This window comes from Takifugu rubripes, chromosome 2 (assembly GCF_901000725.2).
Source record: "Takifugu rubripes chromosome 2, fTakRub1.2, whole genome shotgun sequence".
In the NCBI taxonomy this organism is placed as follows: Eukaryota; Metazoa; Chordata; class Actinopteri; order Tetraodontiformes; family Tetraodontidae; genus Takifugu; species Takifugu rubripes.
Genome location: NC_042286.1, coordinates 11,569,681 through 11,592,298, shown reverse-complemented (window position 1 = coordinate 11,592,298; position 22,618 = coordinate 11,569,681). Strand labels below are relative to the sequence as shown.

General features: G+C 45.5%; 1 protein-coding gene across 4 annotated transcripts; it reads right to left on the bottom strand.

Annotated features, from left to right (window-relative positions):
• Window positions 1–5,721: 5,721 nt before the first annotated feature.
• On the bottom strand, window positions 5,722–12,589 carry nkx2.2a (NK2 homeobox 2a). Of its 4 annotated transcripts, none has more exons than XM_029833001.1 (3): window positions 12,448–12,589; window positions 7,346–7,670; window positions 5,722–6,729 (listed from the first exon to the last, which is right to left on the bottom strand). In XM_029833001.1, exons 2-3 carry the CDS (start codon window positions 7,608–7,610, stop codon window positions 6,149–6,151), a joined length of 846 nt encoding a protein of 281 aa, XP_029688861.1. In that variant the 5' UTR covers window positions 7,611–7,670; window positions 12,448–12,589; the 3' UTR covers window positions 5,722–6,148. The 4 variants fall into 4 exon arrangements, with proteins under 4 accessions (XP_029688861.1, XP_029688859.1, XP_029688860.1 ...); XM_029832999.1 differs by lacking the exon at window positions 12,448–12,589 and adding an exon at window positions 9,561–9,901; XM_029833000.1 differs by lacking the exon at window positions 12,448–12,589 and adding an exon at window positions 7,911–8,019.
• Between the last annotated feature and the right edge of the window lie 10,029 nt (window positions 12,590–22,618).

The window sequence follows — 22,618 nt, the reverse complement described above, 5'->3', positions numbered from 1 at the left end:
CTCGCGGGGAAATAAATAACACTGAAAAACAGCAGCTCCGGCGCTTGCGTGTGCTTGACGAGCACTCCACTTTCTCTTTCTGCAGTCACTGAAAAGTTACCTTGTGTGGAACTCTGTCCTTTGTTCGGCTGTCAGCTCGCTTTTGTGGCCGTGAGGGGCTGCGATGGCTGGAGGAATCCCAACATAATGAGCCGCGGCGGCTTCCACCAAATCCTGTTTATTCCTGCCGGCAGCAGCGTCACTGTTGCCGAGGGACAAAACAGTCGATATTCGTTTTACTGTCTTTTTGTGGGTTTTTCTGTTGATGTTGAACTGAAGCCACTTGTTGGTTTTTTCCTCTAAAATAAATGAATATTTTATTTTAACACTCCGAATGGACCAAAGTTGTGGGTCGTGGTTGCACCAGTTCAGGCTGTTATGGATCGGTTCTGCACAGGCTGATGTGATGTTGGCGAGACCACTTTCCTTCTTTCTTTCTTTCTTTCTTTCTTTCTTTCTTTCTTTCTTTCTTTCTTTCTTTCTTTCTTTCTTTCTTTCTTTCTTTCTTTCTTTCTTTCTTTCACTTGACTTTTTCAGCACCAGTAAACAGAGGGCACCAGTTGAGCCCAGCCCAAGTCCCAGGCCAAGACCTAGCCCTATCCCCACTTACAGTCCCAACCCCAGCGCCAGTCACAGCCCCAGTACCAGTCCCAGCCCCAGTGCCAGGCCCAGCCCCAATCCCAGTGCCAGGCCCAGCCCCAGTGCCAGGCCCAGTCCCAGTCCCAGTGCCAGTCCCAGCCCCAGTGCCAGGCCCAGCCCCAATCCCAGTGCCAGGCCCAGTCCCAGCCCCAGCCCCAACCCCAGTTCCAGTCCCAGCCCCAGCCCCAGCCCCAGCCCCAGCCCCAGCCCCAGCCCCAACCCCAGTTCCAGTCCCAGCCCCAGTCCCAGTCCCAGTCCCAGCCCCAATCCCAGTCCCAGTCCCAGCCCCAGCCCCAGCCCCAGCCCCAGCCCCAGTCCCAGTCCCAGTCCCAGCCCCAATCCCAGTTCCAGCCCCAGTCCCAGTCCCAGTCCCAGTCCCAGTGCCAGGCCCAGCCCCCTCTTTGTGCCCCATCTGCGGAGGTGCTCTGCAAACTCTGCTCTTCCTCTAATCTCCACATTCAGCAAAGTCAAGGACCTTGACCACGCTGCTCTTTCCCAAGGATCAGAGTAAGCCGGCCGCCGGCCATTATGACTCCGACGCCAACAGACCTGCAATATCAGCGTCTTCCTGCAAATCAGGGCTGCATGTTGTGTCCTGCATGAGTCCAGCTGGAATCTAAACACACTTTAAAGAACCCAAAAAAACATGGAGCCCTTAGACAATATAACATTGCATTTGTCATAATTCAAAAAAGAGGTTTTTGATCGTTAGCTTCCATCTTTTTGTCAACCCATTTTAGGATTTGGAACAGCATAAATTTCTAAACTAATGGAAAACTACCTGAAGGGGGCGCTAAACCCCATGGATTTAGTAGTCTTTCAGTTGTCAGCCTTGTGTTTTTATGCAATTGAAAAAGAGGAAAAGCTGTTGAAAGTTTCCAAGAAAGCAGAAATAGAGCCATCCACGTAGAGCTGAAAACTCCGATAAAACACGGGAGCGTTTATTTGCACAGAGCAGTATGTACAGATGACACATGAATTACAGAAAGATGAGGTTCAGAAACTCCTGCAAAACACACAACTTTAAACACGTCTCAGGTTTTATTTTACAGTCTTGAAATGTTCTTCGGAAATGATTGTTTCATCCATACTTGGGAAGTTACTCGTGCTGGGGTTTGGGTGGCCGTCCGCCGCTTCCTCGGTGGCAGATCTCAGACAAACAGCCAGTCAGAGGGGGCAGCATGGACTGCACCCCTACCCCGGGTAGCTGTTCCCCTGACCCAGCCTCGGTACACAGCAAATAACCAGGCTGCAACACTTTCTGATTCCCTGCTTTTGTAATCTTGATGCTGCTGACGTAGCTGCACTTTACCATCTGTTGTACCTTGTACTTCGCCGGTTTCTTGCAGACCCCTCCCACTCCACCCCCTTTTCTCCTCCTCCACCCGCTTTTCTCCTCCTCCACCCCGCTTTCTCCTCCTACACGGTGGGAAGCGTCCCCCCCCCCCCCCCCCCCCCCCCCCCCGCTGCCTGCCGCTGCTTTTTCTAACCCAATGGGGCCCCCTGCAGGTGTAAGTTCACTGATGCTCAGTTCACAGAGCAGGTGCACAAAACATGGCAGCCTTCATTTGTATCTTCAAATCCATTAACAGGTTACACGTTCCTCTCCCTCGTGAGGAGACTGGGCACTTCCCACCCTAGTTGAACCCAACCACATGCTCATCGATCCAAAATTCCGAAAAAGAAAATGTGGCTTTAAACCCTAAAAAGGAACATTTTGACGATATTGTCATGCGTTTATTCATTAATCATTTTGGGTGTTTTTGGTTGGGGTTTTTTGTGGCCTTTCGACCCTTGTTGCGAGCCCACCCCTTCGTTTTTAAATTGTGACCATGCTAACTGCTGGTCTTTGTTAGCCAAATTCCTTTTCAGAGGACTCGTAGCTGCCTACATCCCTTAATCTGCCTCCGAAAAAACACTTATTTTGCAGCGTGGCACTTTATAAAAACAATTTTTATTATTTTCTTTAATGTTTAGCAGTTGTTTGCGCCGTGGAACAGAAAGAAAGTGCAGCAGGAGCCTCGGGATGTCAGGCGTGTGCGGGGGAACGCCGCATGACGCCATGCGCGGACCTCTGCTGCCATCTTGTGGTCGCTCGTCGCCAGTATTTGTGCCCTGACTCCCCCGCTCCTTCCATCACTCCCCTCTCCATTAATATCGGCAGCACTGTGGCGAATCTAATCTGGATCTACTTTAAGGCAATAAAACCCAGATAGCTTCCTTTAAATGAAAAGCCCCGCTTATTATAGCTCTGAAATCCTCGTTTATTTGGCGATGTATGTGATAGAAAAATGATTCATGTCGAGGTTCAAATGGCCAGGATGACGAAGATCCATGGTGTCCCGAGTGCACATTTCCTCAAGTATTGTATTCTCAGGTATATAATAGTGTTATCCACGCGGGTTGAACTGTGCCGCATGCGAGGCTGCTTGTTTTAATGTGGCCTGCTTTATCCCTCCAAGCAGCCAAAAGCAATTTCCGATAAATCTGACCCTTTTGCTCAACTGGTACAAGGGGGCTGCAATTTTCTGCTGCGTTAATGGCAAAATCTGACTGCAAAGCGCATATTTTTAAGGATAAAAAAGAAAGAAACTTTACCGTGTAGCATTTGGTGCCCTTTATAAAATGGTCTTCTTTAGTTTGGGGCTCATATGAGATTTGCCGAGATATGAAGTCGATGCTTTTAGCTGTTTGGAGAAACGCGACTCGGATGAATAAAAATCGAGTTCTCCCCCAATTGGATTAAGAAATTCCGCAATTTAAGGAAACAATAAACACTGAAGGTTTGAGGTGTATTATTAGATGTGTGTGGTTTGTAGATCCTGACAATATCTGGAGTTTTTGAGTCGGTGGGGGTGGGGGGGAGAAATTGCTGGCTACTATTTTTACGGTTTTATTATAGCTGAAGAGGCGACTTGTGCGTGCCCCCTAGTGGAATTAATTAATGTGGAATCTAAAGCCAAATCTGCTCTTCTGCGGGGTAGTGAAACTCATAAAACACAGGAACTATTTCCCTTGATGGCTCTATTCAAGGAAGGAGCCTTCGCATTCCAGTGGGAGTCAAAGCAAACAAGGAAGAACAGTGTCCAGAATTAAGAATAGTTTTTGCACTCTGACGAGCGACTTTTGAGTACAGACAATAATCAGCCTTTCACTTTGGAGAATCGGGCAGAGGGGGAAAGGGGAGATGAGAAGGCTGTTGTTGGCAACGCTCTATCAAGGAAGAAGGACTCCCTGTTTCCCGTGAATGAGGCTCCCCTTTTTTTTTTTTGGACCAGAATAGATATAGCGCGAATTTTTAATTCGTTTTTCTTTCAGAGACAACAATACTTTATTTGAGAGCGTGTCACAATTTGGGTTTTGTAAAAGAGCCCTTTCTCCCCGTCCGAGCCCAGCTGCCCATATGGGACACAACGTGTGCTGCAGCGATCACAATGGCACCAAGTGACAGGCAGGACAAAAAGCCCAAGGATGCGACTCCCTGACTCAGGGCAGCACCAAGACACACTGTCAGTCTCTCTATCGACGCTGTCTGACTCTCCAGCCCTGTTAACACGCGCGTCCTCTGACATCCGGCAAACCCGAGCCTGGATTTCTGCCTCGCTCATGTGTGCAACATGATGGCGTTAAAACGGAGCAAACTCGGGTCACAGAGCCCGAAATCTACCTTCACGTTCACCCGTTTTAAGATGTGTTAATAAAAATCAGATAGATGAATCAACTCCGGCCAGGGCGAATACATCCGGGCCTCCGTCTACTGTTCTAATTGCACTTCAATAACCGACCCTGCCTCTTCTTTAACAGCATTTAACGTTCTTTAAACTGGGAACCGCCGTGCGCGTCAAGACTAATAGTAATAATAAGAATTTTAAAAAACAAAACAAATAAAACACACACACACACGCTCCAAAACAAACTACAACACTAAAATTTGCTGATTTGTTTGACCTACAAGTTCAACCAGTGGTGAAACACCAACCCTTTCAGACGGGAACAAATTGAGTCTGTGTTGCCCACAAAAGCAGTAGCCCCCTGAGACCCAATTCTGTAAATAATTAGCAAATCTGCCCAATTTGGCTGTTTGTTCGGCGATGATAGGGGCGACTCGAACATCTGTTGTGAGATTTTCTGTCCCGGGACAAACAAACTGCATAGATTTTTCTACTCTGCTATCATATTTACTCAAGATATTGACCGGAGTCGGATAATCCGCAATGCGCTGCGGAGCGCTCGGAAGCCGTTTGTGTGTTCCGTTTCTGTTCCTCCTCCCAGAACATTGTGGCGTTTCTTTATCATCCATTAAAACACGATCATGTAAAAATGTCTTAATCGGTGTAGAGGCGGTAATTCGCGTGTGTTTTAGCTGGTTGTGGTCGAACAGAGAAGGTTGGTCACTTTATCGCTTATTTTCGCTCTATTTGCAGTTTTGGTGCTTAATAGGATAACACAACATTTATGGCATGAAATGATTTTTCCCCCCACGGTCTGCCACTTTACACGGAAGGCGTTGGGGTGGATGGGGATGTTGACAAAAAGGAGAGCTTTTGACTGAAAAGCTTATTATGTGGAGAAGTCCTCTTATATTAAGTGAGTGGATTTCTGTCCCATTTCACAAGTGACTTTGGGCTCTTTATTAGTGAGGCGTTGGGATTGAGAAAAATATTCTGCGGATTAAATTTCTTCACAGAGAAAAAGACTTAAGTGCGACCGAGAGGGTGGAAAGTCCACTCCGTGGAAGGTTTAAATGTGCAGCCTTCTTTGTGAAATTTAGCGAAGGATTTTACGCACGTATCCGGACTAAAGAGGGCATTTCCTGTGACCCACACCCTTCTGTCCCAAACAAGGAATTCTATTTTATTTTTTATTTTAAATTTTGAATTGGATGTTTGAGTGATACGCGCGGCTACCGACGCGTTGTTTTACAAAAATACTCCATTTTTTTGTTTTTGTTTTTTAAAAAGAAGCGTAACTTTAAATGTCAGCATTCAGGTCAAACGCGCCATAAATTATTTACAAGAAATAAAAACAAAGAGGAAAATGCTGAAAAGTTGCCAGTGTTTATTCATGGCCATAAATATTTTTTTCCGGTCCATAAAAGAAGCAAGAAATTAAAATTTCTATAATTATAAAGTGGTTCGTACGTGCTGATAATAACACGAGAGGGACAAAAGGAAAAAGAGGGGGAACATCTCTACAACCAACACACAACATACTTTACAAAAAAAAAATCACAAGAAGAGCATTGACAATCTCAATAAAATCTATAAGGGAGAGTTTGGACCCAGTTCTCTTAACGAAAACATGTAAACACGGCGCACATATGAGCCCCGAATAAAAATGGTAGTATATATATATGAGTCAAGCTGCAAAAACGAAATGTCTTTTGTTTTTTCCGTGGTTTTTTTTTTCCTCCTCTGCTTTCTGTGGTGAAACTCTATTGTGTCTCCAAGCCAAGTCTCTATAATTTCTCTCACCAAGTCCACTGTTGCGTCTGCACCAAGTGATGCGCTGTCGGGAACTGTGGCGTGGCCGCGGCGCCGTACGGCGCGTTATACTGCATGTTGTGGAGCGACTGCGCGCTATAAGCCGAGAAGGGGATCCCGGCCTGAAAAGTGGCCGCCAAGTCCTGAGCTTTAAGAGTGTGACAAGGCTTTCCATCCCTGACTAAGACGGGCACGGCTACCCGCCTGGGAGAGGGGAGGTGGGTCACTTCCATACCTTTCTCGGCCCGTGCTCTCTTCATCTTATACCGGTGGTTCTGGAACCAGATCTTCACCTGGGTCGGGGTGAGGCGGATCAGGCTGGCCAGGTGCTCCCTCTCGGGGGCGGAGAGGTACCTCTGCTGCCTGAAGCGGCGCTCCAGCTCGTAGGTTTGCGCTTTAGAAAACAACACCCTCCTTTTCCGCTTCTTGCCGGAGTCGCTGCCGCCGCTGCTGGAAGTTTCTTTGTCGTTGTCCGGTGATTCGTCATCGGCGGACGGCTCCGGGGATTTGGCCGAGTCCTGAGAGCTTGCGGATAGGCCGTGCACTGCGACAAGAAACGGGAAAAACACTGTCAAAATGTTATGTTGTAAAGTTCTCAGAGACATTTATCACAACATCCAACACATTCATCCGCAGATTTATATTTTTAAAGGCATATCGCTTGGTGAAAGAAAGGCGGATTGATGCTCGACACATTCCGCATTTTTGCTTCATGCAAACATAACAGAATATTTGCTTTTTCGCTATTTTCAAGTCGGGAGTAATTTCGCCGTGCAAACGGCACCGAATAATTGCTGAGCAGCAAGTCTCCGCCGGCAAAGCGACTCAGTGAAGCGTTAAAATGTGCATTGTCTGCCTGCAAACCCCCAGCAGAATGCAGCCTTATTCTCGCAGCGTTCTCACCCCGCGAGGAACACAGAACCAGAGGGTTCGTGCCCGACTTTATCTGTCAGATCAGTGCAGCTCAGCCCAAACGCTGCACGGATTTGCTGGGTCGCGCGCAGACGCCTCAACATAGTGCGATATGCGGAGGGATAAACGCCGCGCGCCACCCAAGGGCACCGTTGCAAGGTGGAATGGGAGGCAGCGTCCCATCAATTACGGGTTAATGCAATCACAAAGCTGTAAATTATCAGAGAAAGTGTTATCAACGAGTTCACGCGCAATTTCTGCTTTGTACTTACATGAATACTGAATACTGTCCGTAGTAGCGAGCCATCGCGTGTAAGGATTGTCACTACTGTCATAAAAGGGGTTCTTTAAAGGCAGATTTTGAACGTTTTCCAGTGGACTTTGCACCAAAACTCCAGCGGTTTTTGTCGTGGACGTGGTCTCCGATCCCTCCGTGTCTTCCTCCGCTCCGGTAATAGATCCTTCTTCGTCATTGGTGTCAGGAAGGTCCAAAATGTCTTTTACAGAAAAGCCCGTCTTTGTGTTGGTCAACGACATATTCTGATGGGGGGGAAACGCGCAGGGAAAAGTTGCTGCACCCGCTCTTCGGACAATCCGCTGTTGTGAAAGAAAAAACAGAAGCAGAGGCGACGTTTGAGGAGAAATCGGAGCAGTAACAGTCGCTCTAGGCTGGAGCACAGTCGGAGTAGCCAGTATGGAGAACCACTGCCTAAGCAAGCAGTGGATTCAGAGGCTGGAAGTCCATGCAGGAAGATTGCCAAAGTGGCTTAAGTGCTATAGTGTGTGGCTCATGGACACTGTGCTACTGCTGGGTGCTAGAGGGAAATAAGCCATTACCTTGTCCGATCAGTCCATATAAGGTTGGTCTCAACACATGAACCTGCAGTGAAAAAGCATTAAAAAACGCGAAAGGTTGGCCACGCGTGGGCGGGTCTTAGGAGTCAAGTGGATGAAGACAGTGTTTGCAGATGTGAAATTGTGGGTTTTGGGGAGATCCGAGCCTCTACCATTGGTGCTTCAGAGCATGATGAGTGGTATAACGTGTCAATTAATTACAAAGACGGGGAGGGCCTTTTTTACACCCTATTTACATACAAAGAACCTCCAAGTAGCTTTATGCACACAATACTTTTTTTTAAAGGAAAGAAAACATTTTAACAGATTGCTGCCACTGAAAGTTTCATCAGTGTTGATGGTTAAAAATGCACACATTTCCAATTTTGAGCCTCTGAACGCACCGTGACGCGCTGACATTGTTCAAATATTTCGGATAATTTATGTAAACCTTTTGTGTCAATATTTTTGCCTCGGCTTAAGGACGAGAGGCTGTGTTGAAACTGAAGCATGACTTTGTTTGTCTGAAAACACCAAGCGAGCAGACATTGGACGTAACCAAATGTGATCCTGGTAATGAAGCCACAATGACCAATCTCACCATTAACAGGGATTCAAATAATAACCTTAATAACGACAAAGCAAGAGCGAAGAGTGATATTAAAGCCAATAAAGATTCGTAAATCACACATATTTTGATATTTGTTGTGCCTACATTAGGCCTAATTAAGCATTCATCCGCATGTTGGTCCCTATTCATCATCTGATCACTTTAGTGTTTCATGTGTGTTGTTTTATTATTTTACTTTTTTTTTTTAATAACTCAGTTTGATCTTTCACCACTTGATTTACTCCCTTCCAACCCGTCTCCTTTCCTTCTCCTCCCTTTGCCTCCTATCCAGTATGTGATGTGGGTGACAATGTTTCACGTTTTTTACCAAGTCCCCGGAGCATCCTGGGTGGTCGGACCCGGGCAAACACAAATACAAACCGATTGCTAAGCTGCAGACAATGGGGGAAATGTAGACAAATGTCCGGCTCCTGTTGGAAGCTTTTGTCCGGCCTCAGTTTTTGCATTTATTTCAGGGGTGAAATAATAGATGATTGACGCCCTGCGCACAATGCTTTCTAACTGTTTGGAATAAATCTGAGGTTGTTCCTAGTTGTCATGGTATTCAACTGCTTTCAATGGACTATCTCTTCATTCAATTCCTGGATCCTTCCACAATATTAACGAAAGCCCTTCATCTTAGTGCACGCGCGCGCGCGCACACACGCACAATATTCTGCCTCGTTGCGGTGCGAGCCATTATTATGTTCTTTTTCTCTTGTAAGTGTGTAAATTGTTAGATAAAAGCAAAGTCCTTGTTGGGAGTAAAAATATTACTGCGATCACTTTATCATTATAATAATTGTCATTAATAATAACAATAATAATAATAATAATAATAATAATAATAATAATTTCGATATTAACATTTTGGGTGGATTCTGGTGCGCATAGGTGCACCTGTCACGCAGGCCTGTAGTAAATATTCCACCAGCCTGGTAGAATTCATCACAACGTCCCACAAAGGCTCCATTGAGACAAACGGCCTATGGACAAACTGGAGCTACGCCTAAGCCTTAATACGGGAGTGAGGGGTTACTGACCTGATCCACCAGCGTAGCGCAGCTAAATCCGGCATGTAAATGGGCATCAGGTCCACAGCAGAGCTTTGCGCACTCTGGAGCAACGAGCCAGGCTGTGGCGTCTCGTCAGGAAACTCATTTACTCCACGGAGATCATTATTGCAACCTGACTTATTTTGGCGTCTCGGAGAAGTGCGGACAGTGAGCTCGGGGTGCGCCGTAGCAGCTCATCAGCCGTGCCATTCTCGCTTCGGCTGTCAGTGGCACCGTGACAAGGGGGAGTCACGCAGTGACGGTGCTGGGGAGCGCACACGGGCTGAGGACCGCGGCCGCGCAGTTGCTGCCGTTGTAGCTACTATTTGATCAATTGAGCCGAGGGTTTCGGCAAGAAGAGGTAAATGTGCACAGGCTAAGTGGACGTACTCCACTTGGAGAGCCTATCGCTCTGTGTTTACCTGTTTACTTTTACAGGTAGTTCAAACAGGCCGCTTGCCTTTTCCGCTCTGACAGGGCCACGATGCACACTTTTTCTATTTTTTTTTTTGCAGATGGGCACGACTTTTTCGGGACCCACGTTCATCACCAGCATATGTCAATTCAGTTTCACTATAAAATCAAGGCAATCATTTTATTATCACTAGTATCAGAAGAATATATGTTGTTTTGTTTTTTTTAAAAACAAAACTGTCCACACTGCATTTCCCTTTTCCGTAATGTCAAATCCTCATTTGGGATTCCCTCTCTCTCTTTCTCTTATCCTCTCCCTCTCTCTCTCTGCGTGTGTGTGTGTTGGGGGCATTAAACCAGAGAGAAGATGTGGTAAAGAAGGGCCTCTGAGCTGCAGATGCATCAGGATTTAAAAAGACAATACGGGGCGCAGAGCTGCTGATTCCCATCGCCCTCGTTTAGACTTCAGTTGACAGTAAATCTTCCAATCTGACACGAAATCGGTCCTCTGCAGCTGAATTTCGTCCATCTCGCCTGTCTTTGTGTAAAACTCAAACGCGCAGCGTGCACAAGGCTAACTTTTTTTTTTTTTTTTTTTTTTTTGCTTTCTTTTAATATGTGATCACTGGTGCTTTAATTATGTATCACCAGTTTCGCCAGGGCTCCTAATATTCTAAGCAGCAGAGCCGGCTGCTTCATTATTAAAACTCGTTACATTCCTTTCTGATCCCCACTTTGCAATCAAACACGCAGCAGAATGGACTCATCAAAATAAAAATGAAAAAGAAAAAAAAAATCGAATGAACCTCCCAAAATGGGCCCCGTCTGATTAATTATAATTCCCTCCTAAAAATTCATACCCACGATTGTTACCAAATAAGAGAAGAAAGAGGTTTTTATATTCTTGATTAAATAAATCTTTCGATTGAATGCACAAATAAGAATGCCGCGGGAGAATCCATAATAATGTTGATCGTTGCCTCCTTTAATCGCTGAATTTCAGCGTGTTTGGGCGCCTCAGGCGCGGAGTTAGACTTTGATAAAGGTGACGCCGCCTGCCTGAGGCTGCCCATGATAAATGTACAGAGTGACAACACCGATTTCCTCCCTCTATGATTAAAAGCCTATATATAAAACGCAGGTATGGGTAGGGCTTTATTTATTATGGGGACTAAGCCATTGCCAGGGGCGCCTTGGCCCTGGGGTAAAAATTATTTTAAAGCCCGTTTCCCCCTTTCTTACCAAAATCCAGCCATCTTTCCCCTCCGGCGAAGGTCTTTATTCGTCCCTTTTCCCCTAATGATTAAACATGCCACGGTGCGCATAGAGCCCGAGCCCGAGCCCGAGGAGATGCCTGCATTTGTTACACCAGCAGTTTATTTGTAACGCTGGATTTCATGCCAGGATGTGCCAATCGCCTTAATCTCTTCTCCTTTTTTCCTCTGTGAAAGAGGCATTGCGGGTTATTATTTTTTAATCACTTCCTATGGCAGCACGGCGCTGACGGGAAGGAAGAAAACCACCGAGGAGTTGTTCCTCAACGGGGGTAGCCACGGATTCAAATAAATAAATAAATCAACAAATAAATAAAGGAATAAATAAACCTTGAGAATGCGATCTGTGCTCTTCGAGATGGCACAAGTGCCGACAACTTGTGCCGGTTGTTCTGCGGTTTAGTGTGTGTGTGTGTGTGTGTGTGTGTGTGTGTGTGTGTGCGTGTGTGTGTGTGTGTGTGTGTGTGTGTGTGTGTGTGTGTGTGTGCGTGTGTGTGTGTGTGTGTGTGCTCAGCAACAATAACACAGCTGTTGACATCTGTAGTGCTCTAGCGGTCTCTACCGGCAAATCTAAGAAACAGCAGGGGGGAGGGTGATCTTATTGTTTTCAGCCAATTAGACAAGTTGGAACGTCGAATAACGTTCGAACTTCCATCATGTGCAGAGAATATTAATCGATTTTGACACCCTTCGTTACCTCGTGGATGAAATGATCCGTCCGCAGCAAGTGTGCAGCATTTAAGTCCCCACGAGTAACACATTCGTTGGGTGATGAACACTTTACACATACTTTTCGGATTAGACGACAAACCGAGTCGATTTATAGTTTATTTCATTCCGTATTTGCCCATGTTCGGCAGGGATCAGACGCGAGTGCGCGGCGCTCTGACGGTGCAGTCGCCACCGCAGTGTTAAACCAAGCGCGCACTGCCCACGTGGGCGTGTAATGATCATTAACTCCTGTGGAAATACGCGCGCGCACACACGCGCGCACGCAGATGCACACGTCAAAACAGTCCTCTCCTTAGCCGATTTCAAATGCTCAGAATTACAACCAGTAAAAATCGATGATGTCCATAAAATATCAACAATAAGAAACAATCAGCCTGTCTAAAGAATAACGCTATATGTATATATATTTTTAAATATATATAGAAAGTGCCGATTGGAACAGCCAGTGCGCTTACCTAGACGTGAAGAGGAACTGAATGCCAGCTTTAAGACAGCGCGCAGGGTTAATGAAATATCTCCAAATGGGAGTCAGGAGTGCGTGCAGAGATAAGCCTGATGCGGTTTATATACCCAGAAAGCAAGTGCTCCTCTTCTCATATTGTCAAAGAGCGTTTGCATAGCTGGCCAAGTGGCTCTGCTCTTGCTGAGTCGCTCACATTGCATACTGTTTGTTTTCCCTTGCAGTGACGTGTGACAAAATATTGGCCATATGTTCATCGGCAATAAATTGGCGTGGAGCGCAAACAACAGCTCCCCGGGAAGGCTGCTTTTATCCAGCGGCGCTGCTCCTCTCTTCGGGATGCTTTCGGGACACGAAACTCTGTGCTGTATAATACAGGCGAATAAATGTTACAACAGCCCGTTTAGGAGATAATTGTGCGCCCAGGAGAGAGCCGCAGGTTGATCTTTACTCTGACCTATTATTCCTCACACGGGGATCTCTAATAAATCGCTTGGTAACCAAGAGGCGGCGCTCTCTAAAGAGCAGATGTGGCATGTTATCCACGCCACAGTTGCGTTTACATTAGATATCCTGATGCAATGATTGATAACCAAGGTCACAGTCATTCACACTGATTCAGGACCCGGGCAGCTCCCATGAGGCAGACGACTAACACACAATGTTTGCCTCATCGATTCAAATGTGTCGACACCGAAAAGTCCAGGTGTTTGAAACAAGGAGTCATAGTCATGCTGTGGGCAGCAAAAGGCATGAAAATAAATAAGATTCGTGATTAAAATAAAGAAAAATCGAATTAGTTCAGGTTTACTTGTGGAAAGTACCATATAAATAAATTATGTACATCATTCTTAATTGAGATTTACATGTGGGAAATGTACATCATAAAAATTCGCCTTCTTTACTTGTGCGTAAAATATAATTATAGTCTAAATTAAGTTGTCGGCCTACAACTTCGCGTTAAAGCCTTCCTGTTAACCGAAACAACGCACGACCTTTTTATCAGTTGCCTTCCGATCAGCAACATGCGTTTATTTAGACCGGATAACACGACGGTCTTTGGCTTATCAACACCTGTTGCGCGTAAACCGGCAACCTCTCCCCGCCATGAAGCAATCGCCTCTCCGCTGGATCGGATCACATCTGGATGCGATGGCATAAAAACGCCACTTAAATGGTGGTGGAACAAAACAAAACGAGCCAAACACCAATAGTTGCTATTATGACACCTCAGCGAGTGGAGGGGGGTGGAGGGGGGACCTAAATCAGGACAATGATTTTATTGTGGCCAGTGTGGACTCTGTGCGTGGTAATGATGGAGGAGCGAGCATCAATCAATGGCGAATACATTACTGATAGTTTTTGTGCGCGGCCACTCTGCTGATGAAAGACCGAGATTATCCTCTCTGTCATCACCGCGTTCGAGAGTTGCTAAGACGCAGAAGAACACAAATAAATAAATCTTCCTGGTCTCGTTTGAAATTCCGCATTAAGGCAAAGTAGTTAGTTAGAGTTGGAATGTATTCATGAGCCCCAGACGAATGAGAGAAAGCTTTCCACTCAGAATACTCTTGTGCCGGCTGAAATTCGCCACAAGTGCTCTGGGTGCCGTATACAAGACCTCCTGAATGGGGATGGGTAAGATAGGCCTCGCCGGTCAAGCTATTATCAATCCCTGGCTTAAAGCCTGATGACTGAGATACTTCAGAGGTAGTTAGCTGCTGCGCAAGGACACTGATGGCATCCTGAAATCAATCAGTTTAAGTTTTAATGTATCGACCACTCGAGGGGAGCGAAGAGCTTCTCCACACAAATACAGAGAGACTGGGTTGGATTTTAATGGAGGATACTCTTGAGGGGGGAGAAAAAGTTGAAGTAAAACCTGAGGGCGCACTTGTGCGCGCTGAGACTCATACCCCATGACCAGTTCTGTCAACTCTTAAAGGTTTGGTCATTTTTCTGCACAAATACACGCACTTAGGGAGGTTTTGCATCAGATCACCGGGGTCCTCGGTGTTAAAGCCAGTGAATGGGTGTTTTTAGCTCCAGCGGGGGTTTAGGTGAGCTGGTTTCTATCACACTGTCCAATTGTGCAGATGTCTTAACAATGATGCATTGAGAATGTGGTGTGATCAGTCTCTGTGCTGTTCCCCATGAAGGAGGGGGGCCATAGAGAGGTGAGACAGTGGCAGCCTGTCTCATTGAGCGAAAATAAAAAAGTTTGCTAGGCAAACTTGCGAGATCTCTGTTATTTCCATCAAAATATCAGACATATGGAATGTTGGGTGTAAATGGTTTTCTAAACATTACTTGACATGAATAAAGTCAGGCGTGAATGGCTGCATTCCTGCACCCAGCACGTGGGGAAGGCCAGCACCTGGCCTTGGAGAGCTATATGACTGTTTGTGAGGGCCAAAAATGCAGCAGCCTACTTAGATGCTGTAAGTATTTTAACCCGCTGGGGCATGTCGGCAGAAAACAAAATGCTGCAGTCAAGGTCACATGTTTCAAAAGCTCTGAGCTTCACATTATAATGAAAAAAACGGTTCAATAAATGTTGCACTTAATATGTCTGGCTGCATCAGGTAGCCATGCAATCAGGAGCCGCAACGCATGAAAGCAAGGATCTACTGTATATAAAGCTATAGACGGGTACTATAAGCAGATATCTAAAAGACCCATTCAGACCCGAGACAGATAAAGAAAACGCGGAAAAATTCATAATAGAAAATTCATAGAAATAGAAGCACCAGCTTTTAAAAAGAGCATGCTATCTTGTTCAAATTTGACCAGATAATTTGAATTGAGAGTAGCCACGCTGGAGTACTTTTAAGGCTTTAAGAGACCTGCTCTTGATTGATTCATTCAAGCAAACGATGAGCAACTGTTGAAAAAGCAACTGGGTTCTTTGATGAAAAGTTAGTTACAGCACCGGGCCACTATTATAGATATTATAATATAGAAGAAGGTTATGCAGCTATTGGAATACTGGAGAGAAGATATAAGTCCAACCCTTAACAATGACAGGAAGTTGGAGGTTGGAGGAAGTTAACGCACAAAACCTGGAACTTTGCAAAAGCTCATTCAAACCGTGTGACGTATTTCAGCTTTAGGGATGTGGTGGGCGAGAAAGAAAGAAAATTGTAAGAGGGATGAATAACAGTTGAGAGAATACGTCACAAGAAGCCGCGGCCGCTGTAGCGCTCAAGCATGACAAAACAGCGCATTAGTATTAATCTGAAGCATAAAAACAGTGACCTCAAAGTCATTGGAGATTATGCGTTTAAGTTTTAAAGCTGAACAACCCGTCGTAGTACACGAACATGCACGTGAGAACATCAAGGATGCCACAGATTGGCCTCTGTTGGGTGATTTCTTTTGAGGTGAGATGGGGTTGTGCTGAAATCAGAAATCATTTTTTCAACATGTTTGGGGAACTTTGGCACGCGCCCACATTTTCTTATGTCATCCAATTGTCACAATGACAAGAAGTTAGTAACTACAATTGTTATTAAAGGTCGTGTTAAACATAGTAGCATGCTGACATTTGGTCCATAGCCGAGGTGCTCATTATAACATAGCTATAAAATAGTATTAGAAATTAAGTAGGTACATTAATAATGGGATTCATGTGTCATAGAATTTAAGAGCAATTTGGACACGGCTAGGCTCCGGGATTGGAATCGTACTCATAAGTTTGGATTAATGCGAACTTTACATGCGGATCAATGTGTGAGCACTGCCGAAGTACCCTTGAGCAAGATACCCTACCCCCTCCAATGCTCCCATGGCTCAGGAGCTGTCAACTAATTCAGGGGTGCTCGCTGGGATAGGCTCCAGCACCCTCCCTCCGACCCCGACAGGGATGTGGTGGGCGAGAAAGAAAGAAAATTGTAAGAGGGATGAATAACAGTTGAGAGAATCGAATCACCTAGAAAACAGACGGAGGAGCCGAGGAGCAACATGGAGTTCAGGCTGCGGTTCTTTCAAGATAGCCAGTGTGTGTTCGTCCACGGGGCCGAACAGCTAATAGATTGCATTTCGAAAGACAACACACGGAGAGCACAACAGTCAGCTGCCTTTATCCTTTCGTTGCATCTTCCATTTCCTATTTCGCAGCACACGTCAAGGACACGTCAAGACTGGCGCGCTTGTCTTTGCCTTCCCTCGAGCTTCAGTGCAAAGATTCAAAGAGTTAAGCAGAGTATTTGTCTGCTGCATGTGAGCTGAGGAAAAATAGAACTGACTTACCGGCATTTTCTTTAACTTTCTTGGTGAAAAACCTCATACAGTATGTAAAATTACAACCGAATCAAATCTCTCTTAGAAGCCTTGTGTCTATGGGAGGACATTCAACAGCGTCCAGTAGTGCCTCTGCAGACACAAATGTCAACGCATGCGTTCAGAAAAATTAGCAATCTCTCTAAATGCTGCAGCTACTTTAACCTCTCAGAAGGACGGAGCAGCTGTCTTCAAACACTTTAAGAACTTTAAAAAGCAAGAGAATAATGACACTGGAAAGGCGGATGTTAACACTTAACCTGAGTGATAATAATAGAAGAGTAACCAATTAACAAAATGCCGCCTATCGATTGACGTACGTCATTGAACCCCAGTTTGAAAGACATAGTTTTAGCTGCCTTTTAGCAATTCTAAACACTTTTCAATCCAAAAAAAGTTTCACCAGTGTGTATTCTACGCAATTAATCTGCCATAAATGAGTGATTCTTTCTTATTATGGTCGTAATTTGCTGCGCGAGTAGGTGTGCCTTCAGTTTTGGGTTTAGCACGGCGCTTCTGGTTGCATGAACTCCGCTCTGATTGTGCACAAAGACAGTACCTATTCGGGAAACATCCCATCAGGATATGTAACCAAACAAACACAATGGAGGTAGACAGAAGGGCTTAGGGGCATGAAAAACTCACCTTGAACCGGGCTGCTTCTCGCAGACACAAGGATTACCCATCTGCACAATTTTGAAGCCTTTTGATTAGTGATGTGTCCAAAATGAAAGATGAAAAGGAGAAAACACAATTTAGTAATTTCAATGGCTCTCTGCAGATGGGTTGCCAACATATTTGGATAATTAACGTTTAGATATTTTCTTTATGCCGGCCTGTGATGGCAATTAACATGTTTTGTGGAGAGGTGAAAACTTTTTTTAGAGGCAGTGAAGATGGATGGAAATGCATTAGAGGAGGTCATGAAAATGGGCACCTATTATTTTTTGCTAAAAGGATGCTTTTATAAGGTGACAGCAATTGAGGAATAAAACCCCAAGGGCAAATAAATGATAGAGAATTCGTCTTTAATTGCCAATCTTTTGGGTTCATATGAATACCACTCCAAATTTCCAATCCACATTTGCAATGACTGCATAGCACATCTCTCTTGAACCAGAATTATGAAAGGCACAAGGTGCCACAATGGTGACCGAAAAGGACAACTCCATCTCTTAGCAAGCCAAAGGTGCACAAATTGCCCACTCTCTGCTCAACATGATACCATGCAATTCAACAAGTAGCATCGCTGCTGGCAAATAGTTTGAAAGATGCATATTGTTGTTTTTAGAGAGGCCTCATTCCAAACGCTAAAACATTTCAACCGCAGTCGGATCAGGTGTTTTTCAAATCAAACGCGTGTACATCCTCACAGTTTGTGTGCAGAAACCAGCGCTAAGTTTAGAATCCACATCGTGTAATCTTCTGAAAGTGCCAGCAGAAGAAAGATTAATGTATTCAAACGCATGATTTGACTGCATTAATGTTTTATCCATTTCTGATGTCTGAGTGAGGCCTGTTGTTGCCCCTAAAGCTCTCTCTGCTGCCATCTAATGGCCGGAGGGGTATTGGTTAGAGCTGATCCCTGCAGCCCAGCTGTGGAAAAAGTGTGCACTGACACATCCTCCCTCTCTCAGGTAATTATGTCTTTTATCTAGGGGACACATACAGGTACTTTAACATTGGAAATCCAGCCATCCTAATGGGCCATTATTCAAATAAATGGGGGGAAAACACTGTGGGGTTGGTGACCCCCTCCGTGCGGCAGGGCCCTCCATCCAGGCACACCTGCTGAGACAAGGTAACGTTTATCACTGACACCTTCGCAGGACAGAAACAAAATGGCAGATGGGGTCAGCGGTAAGGAGCACACGGGGCCTGTCATATTGCAAACATATCCATTTGGTACGGCTGTACTCTTGTGGTTGCCAGGCTACTGCCTAATATACTGTGACTGAGTGTGCGTCAGGAAAACAGAAGTAAGATGTTGACTTTGAGATAAGTACCTCTTCAAATTAAACAGCACCATCACATTGCATTCAAAATAACATTTCCAAAGGTCAACTTTAAATGGTCCCCATTTGGAGAAAAAAAAACTCTCTGTGTTCTTCAACTCACTAAATCGTCGCATTTGCATACCAGTTATGTTAGTTAGAGGCATTTAATTATTTATGTTTTAATTACACAGAATGAAGGGGATAATATCACTATAAGGTAGTTTTATGTGTGTCTGTGTGTGTGCTCCTGTCATCTAAACACTCGGATGTCTCCTTATTAAAGTACACAAAAAGATAATTATGTTGGCTTCTGTCTAAACAGAGAGAATCATTGGTGAATTGGGCACAGGAGAGGGTTAGACCTCTTCTGATTAATGCGCTTGGCCTCACAAACACACACGCACCCAGAGACACACAGGATCGGTAAAGGCATGTCAACTCCCTCTCTTTCCTGCTCTTCTCTGGTGTCAAGGTTCAGGAAAATAGAGTTCTGATGGCGGCGATTGCTGAATCCTTTACACTTATTCTGCTGCAAGCTGACCTTTGACCTCTCGAGTCCTCCACCTACTGCTAACATGCCCCAAAAACAGGTCACAGAAAAGCAGGAAAGGATACCCAGGTAACTACACAGACAGACAGACACGCACACACACACACACACACACACACACACACACACACACACACACACACACACACACACGCGCACACACACACACACACACACACACACACGCATACATACATACATACATACATACATAGGTAGTGCTTGTTCCCACATGTGGGACAAAACACCCATCACCTGGAAAGGCCTTGAAAGGAGGTGCTGATGTCATTGGAGAGATAGTATTGATTGACCAAGGGGCAGCAAAGGCCAATGCAATTAAGAGACAAGAAAACATACAGCGTTAAAGACTGCGTAAATAAAAGAGACACTGCAGCGGTGCGAGACAAAGGCCAGTCCGGGACCTATTCAGGTGGCCCTTGTTCACTGTTGGCCTGGGGTCTTCTCCACGGATTGAAGGTCTGGGTGGGAGGCCTGGGGGAGGTGGCAGACAAGACAGAGGCAGTGTGTGGGTGTCCAAGGGATAAGGACAGAGAGTGTTGCCAGTTGCTAGGCTCTCTTTGAGAGAGCCTATCCATCCCTGTGTCCGGAACTATCAGGTGATCACGGATGATCTGCATCTCAAGGAGGGGCTGTTGAGAGGAAGGATCTGTACTTTTATGAGCCGCTGTCTGGTTTACTCTATGGTCCTTATTACTCATTTCCTTTTGGTTTCCCTCTTTCCCATGGCCGCATAATGGTTTCTAGCATGTTGGTTACTTCCATTTTTCCTTTTATTCTTGTCCAATACAGCTTTTCAACAGCCTGAGTGCTATTGTGGTTACAAATTGCCATGAAGGCTGGGTGTATCAAAGGCGTTCGCTCAAAAACAACGTTAGCCCACGATGTTGCCGGGGTTTCAGCCGTTGAGTTTCCATTCAGGCCTGAAAGATGGGCAGCACGCCACACCATAAGATTGTGTGCGCGTCTGCATTAGACACACACACGGCGTTAGTTTTGCGTTTCTTTTGATGCAATTTGAAGTTGATTTTGAATAAAACAGCAACGCCGACATTATCGCAACGATCACTCGAGCGAGCACATCAAACTTGTGCACGTGCAAATGAACATGATAGGTGACCTGATGTTGCTACATTCACTATCTTCCAAAAAGCTGAGTGTTTGTCTGCTCGACCCATTTATCTGCACTGCACAAAATGTTGAAGTAACTTAATCATCAGTGTTTTGCTATCACCATCTGCTGGCTAACAGTAAACGGAGAGAGGCTGTTAATAATTAACACCAGCCACAGACAGTCTACAGATTTATTTTTCACTATGTGACATTACGGGCTGATTAAGGCTCTTAACTGGATGTGCTACTTTCATCATTAGTTCAAGATCCAGTGCAATGTGTATGAGGAAAATATTGTTGGAGTTATTATCCCACAGCTAATTCTGCGACAAATGTTTGCTCTTCACTCCACGTCAGCCTGGAATTGTGCAGAATTCCGCCTTCTGGCGTGTTTGGCTGCATAAAACCTGCTTCGCAGTGATTCAGCATGGCTGTTTTCCCATCAGAACCGCAGAACCTCTTCTGTGGGGAACCTTTTTGCTATCAGAACCTTCATCAAAAGCCCCTTTGGTTTTATATAATATCCCTCTAATGCCATAACACATTACCCAACACACATCACACCGACCTTTCGAATGCGATGGCTGGGACTGATCGCCTGCGAGGTATCTTGAAGGCAGCGATAATGAAGCTACAAATAGGCAGGAGCAACTTGAGCTCATAACAGACGACGTGGAGGTGGAAACCATCCAAACTCTTCTTCTTTGGCAGCTGTAGAGACACACTTTTGACGCACTTCTGCTGAATAAACGCTGTAAATGAGCCACTGTTCCTCCGCCTTAAAACACAGCTTTCAACTCCATGACATGGAAGTCTTGTCTTCTTAACCACTTTATCCCTTCCGGGGTCGTGGGGAGGAGGTAAACAATGGGTGAAGGCAGAGTCCAGCCCTGGATGAGTACCAGCTCATTGCATTGTGGGTTAGCTAGCTAGCTCAAACGTTCCTCAGCAGTGCTCTGAAGGTGTTCTCACACCTTCCATGCTTTGTCTGCATTGGGGCTAGACTGAGCTAACACCACCCTCATGGAAGTGATTACCAATAAAACCTTGTGTGCTGGCACCCCCACGCTAGCTGGTTTGGGAAAGCCGTCGTCCCTCCACCGAAGTCTAAGATATACGAACTTATCGCACCAATTTCTCACCCGATTCTATGCTGCACTTCTCTCCCTGTGCTGCCACAAGTAGGAAAAGTGGGAAGTAAAACCCTCAGCGACAGTTTGTCGTCGACAGAAACGTCGACAGGCTGTAACATCCTCAAAAAGCAAGAAGAAGCAAGGAGCTCTGACCAATCGCCCAGACCCTTAATGTTGCAATATCTTCCTGCAGCATCTTAATCTGTGCCCCCCGCTGATCCTACCGTTCCTCCTGCAACAACTGAGCTGGAGATGAGGTGGCTCACCTTCCCTGCTTTCTCTCGCCGTCCCTCCGGATCTGCATTCAGATTAAAACAATGGCCTCCACTTCATCTGTCTCCCAGGTGTCAGCGCGAACATGATCCTGGGATAATTTAGCCTGCTCCTCATTTCTTCTCCATCAAATGAGGGCCGGCCTGCGTTTGTCCTGAGGCTCATTTACATTTTCTCATCTGCTTTGCACTTTTATTATTCAAATCCATGTGTTGTCTTGGAAAAACACGGCCAAATAGCTGGGCGATGTCTGCTGCCTTTGCTCCCGTGTGCGTCACCCCGAGCAACAGAGAGGAAACCAGTTGTGTGTGAAGAGGTCGTGTGCTGTATCATAAGCCACCTGAAGATGGACGCAGCCATTTTTATATTAAAACACACACACACAACCTCCACTGTAGGTGAGAAACTGAGAACACTTAACACAAGTAAATTAGTTAATTCTCTATCACAGATCTGCCATTAAACCATCTTGATATTTCACATGCTCTACTTCACAATTAAACAGCCAGGCTCTGACCTTCGTCCCAGTCCTACTTTGTCCCCGATAAAAGCTGTTGTTGAACCCCTCTCTGCAAATGGAATCCTCCAACTGTATGGCACATTTTGTATCGAGTGAAATCAATGTATCGCCTTATTGTATTGAGAAGAGAGCAGAAATATGCACTCTCGTCCACTACAAGCATTTACTTTCTTGTCCTTGACCGGAATTTTTAAAGGGTCCCCCACTTGACCATGCTTTTCCCGCGGCATTCAGCCGCGGATGTATACGTTGCACGTGTTCATGGTTGCAATTCAAGGATG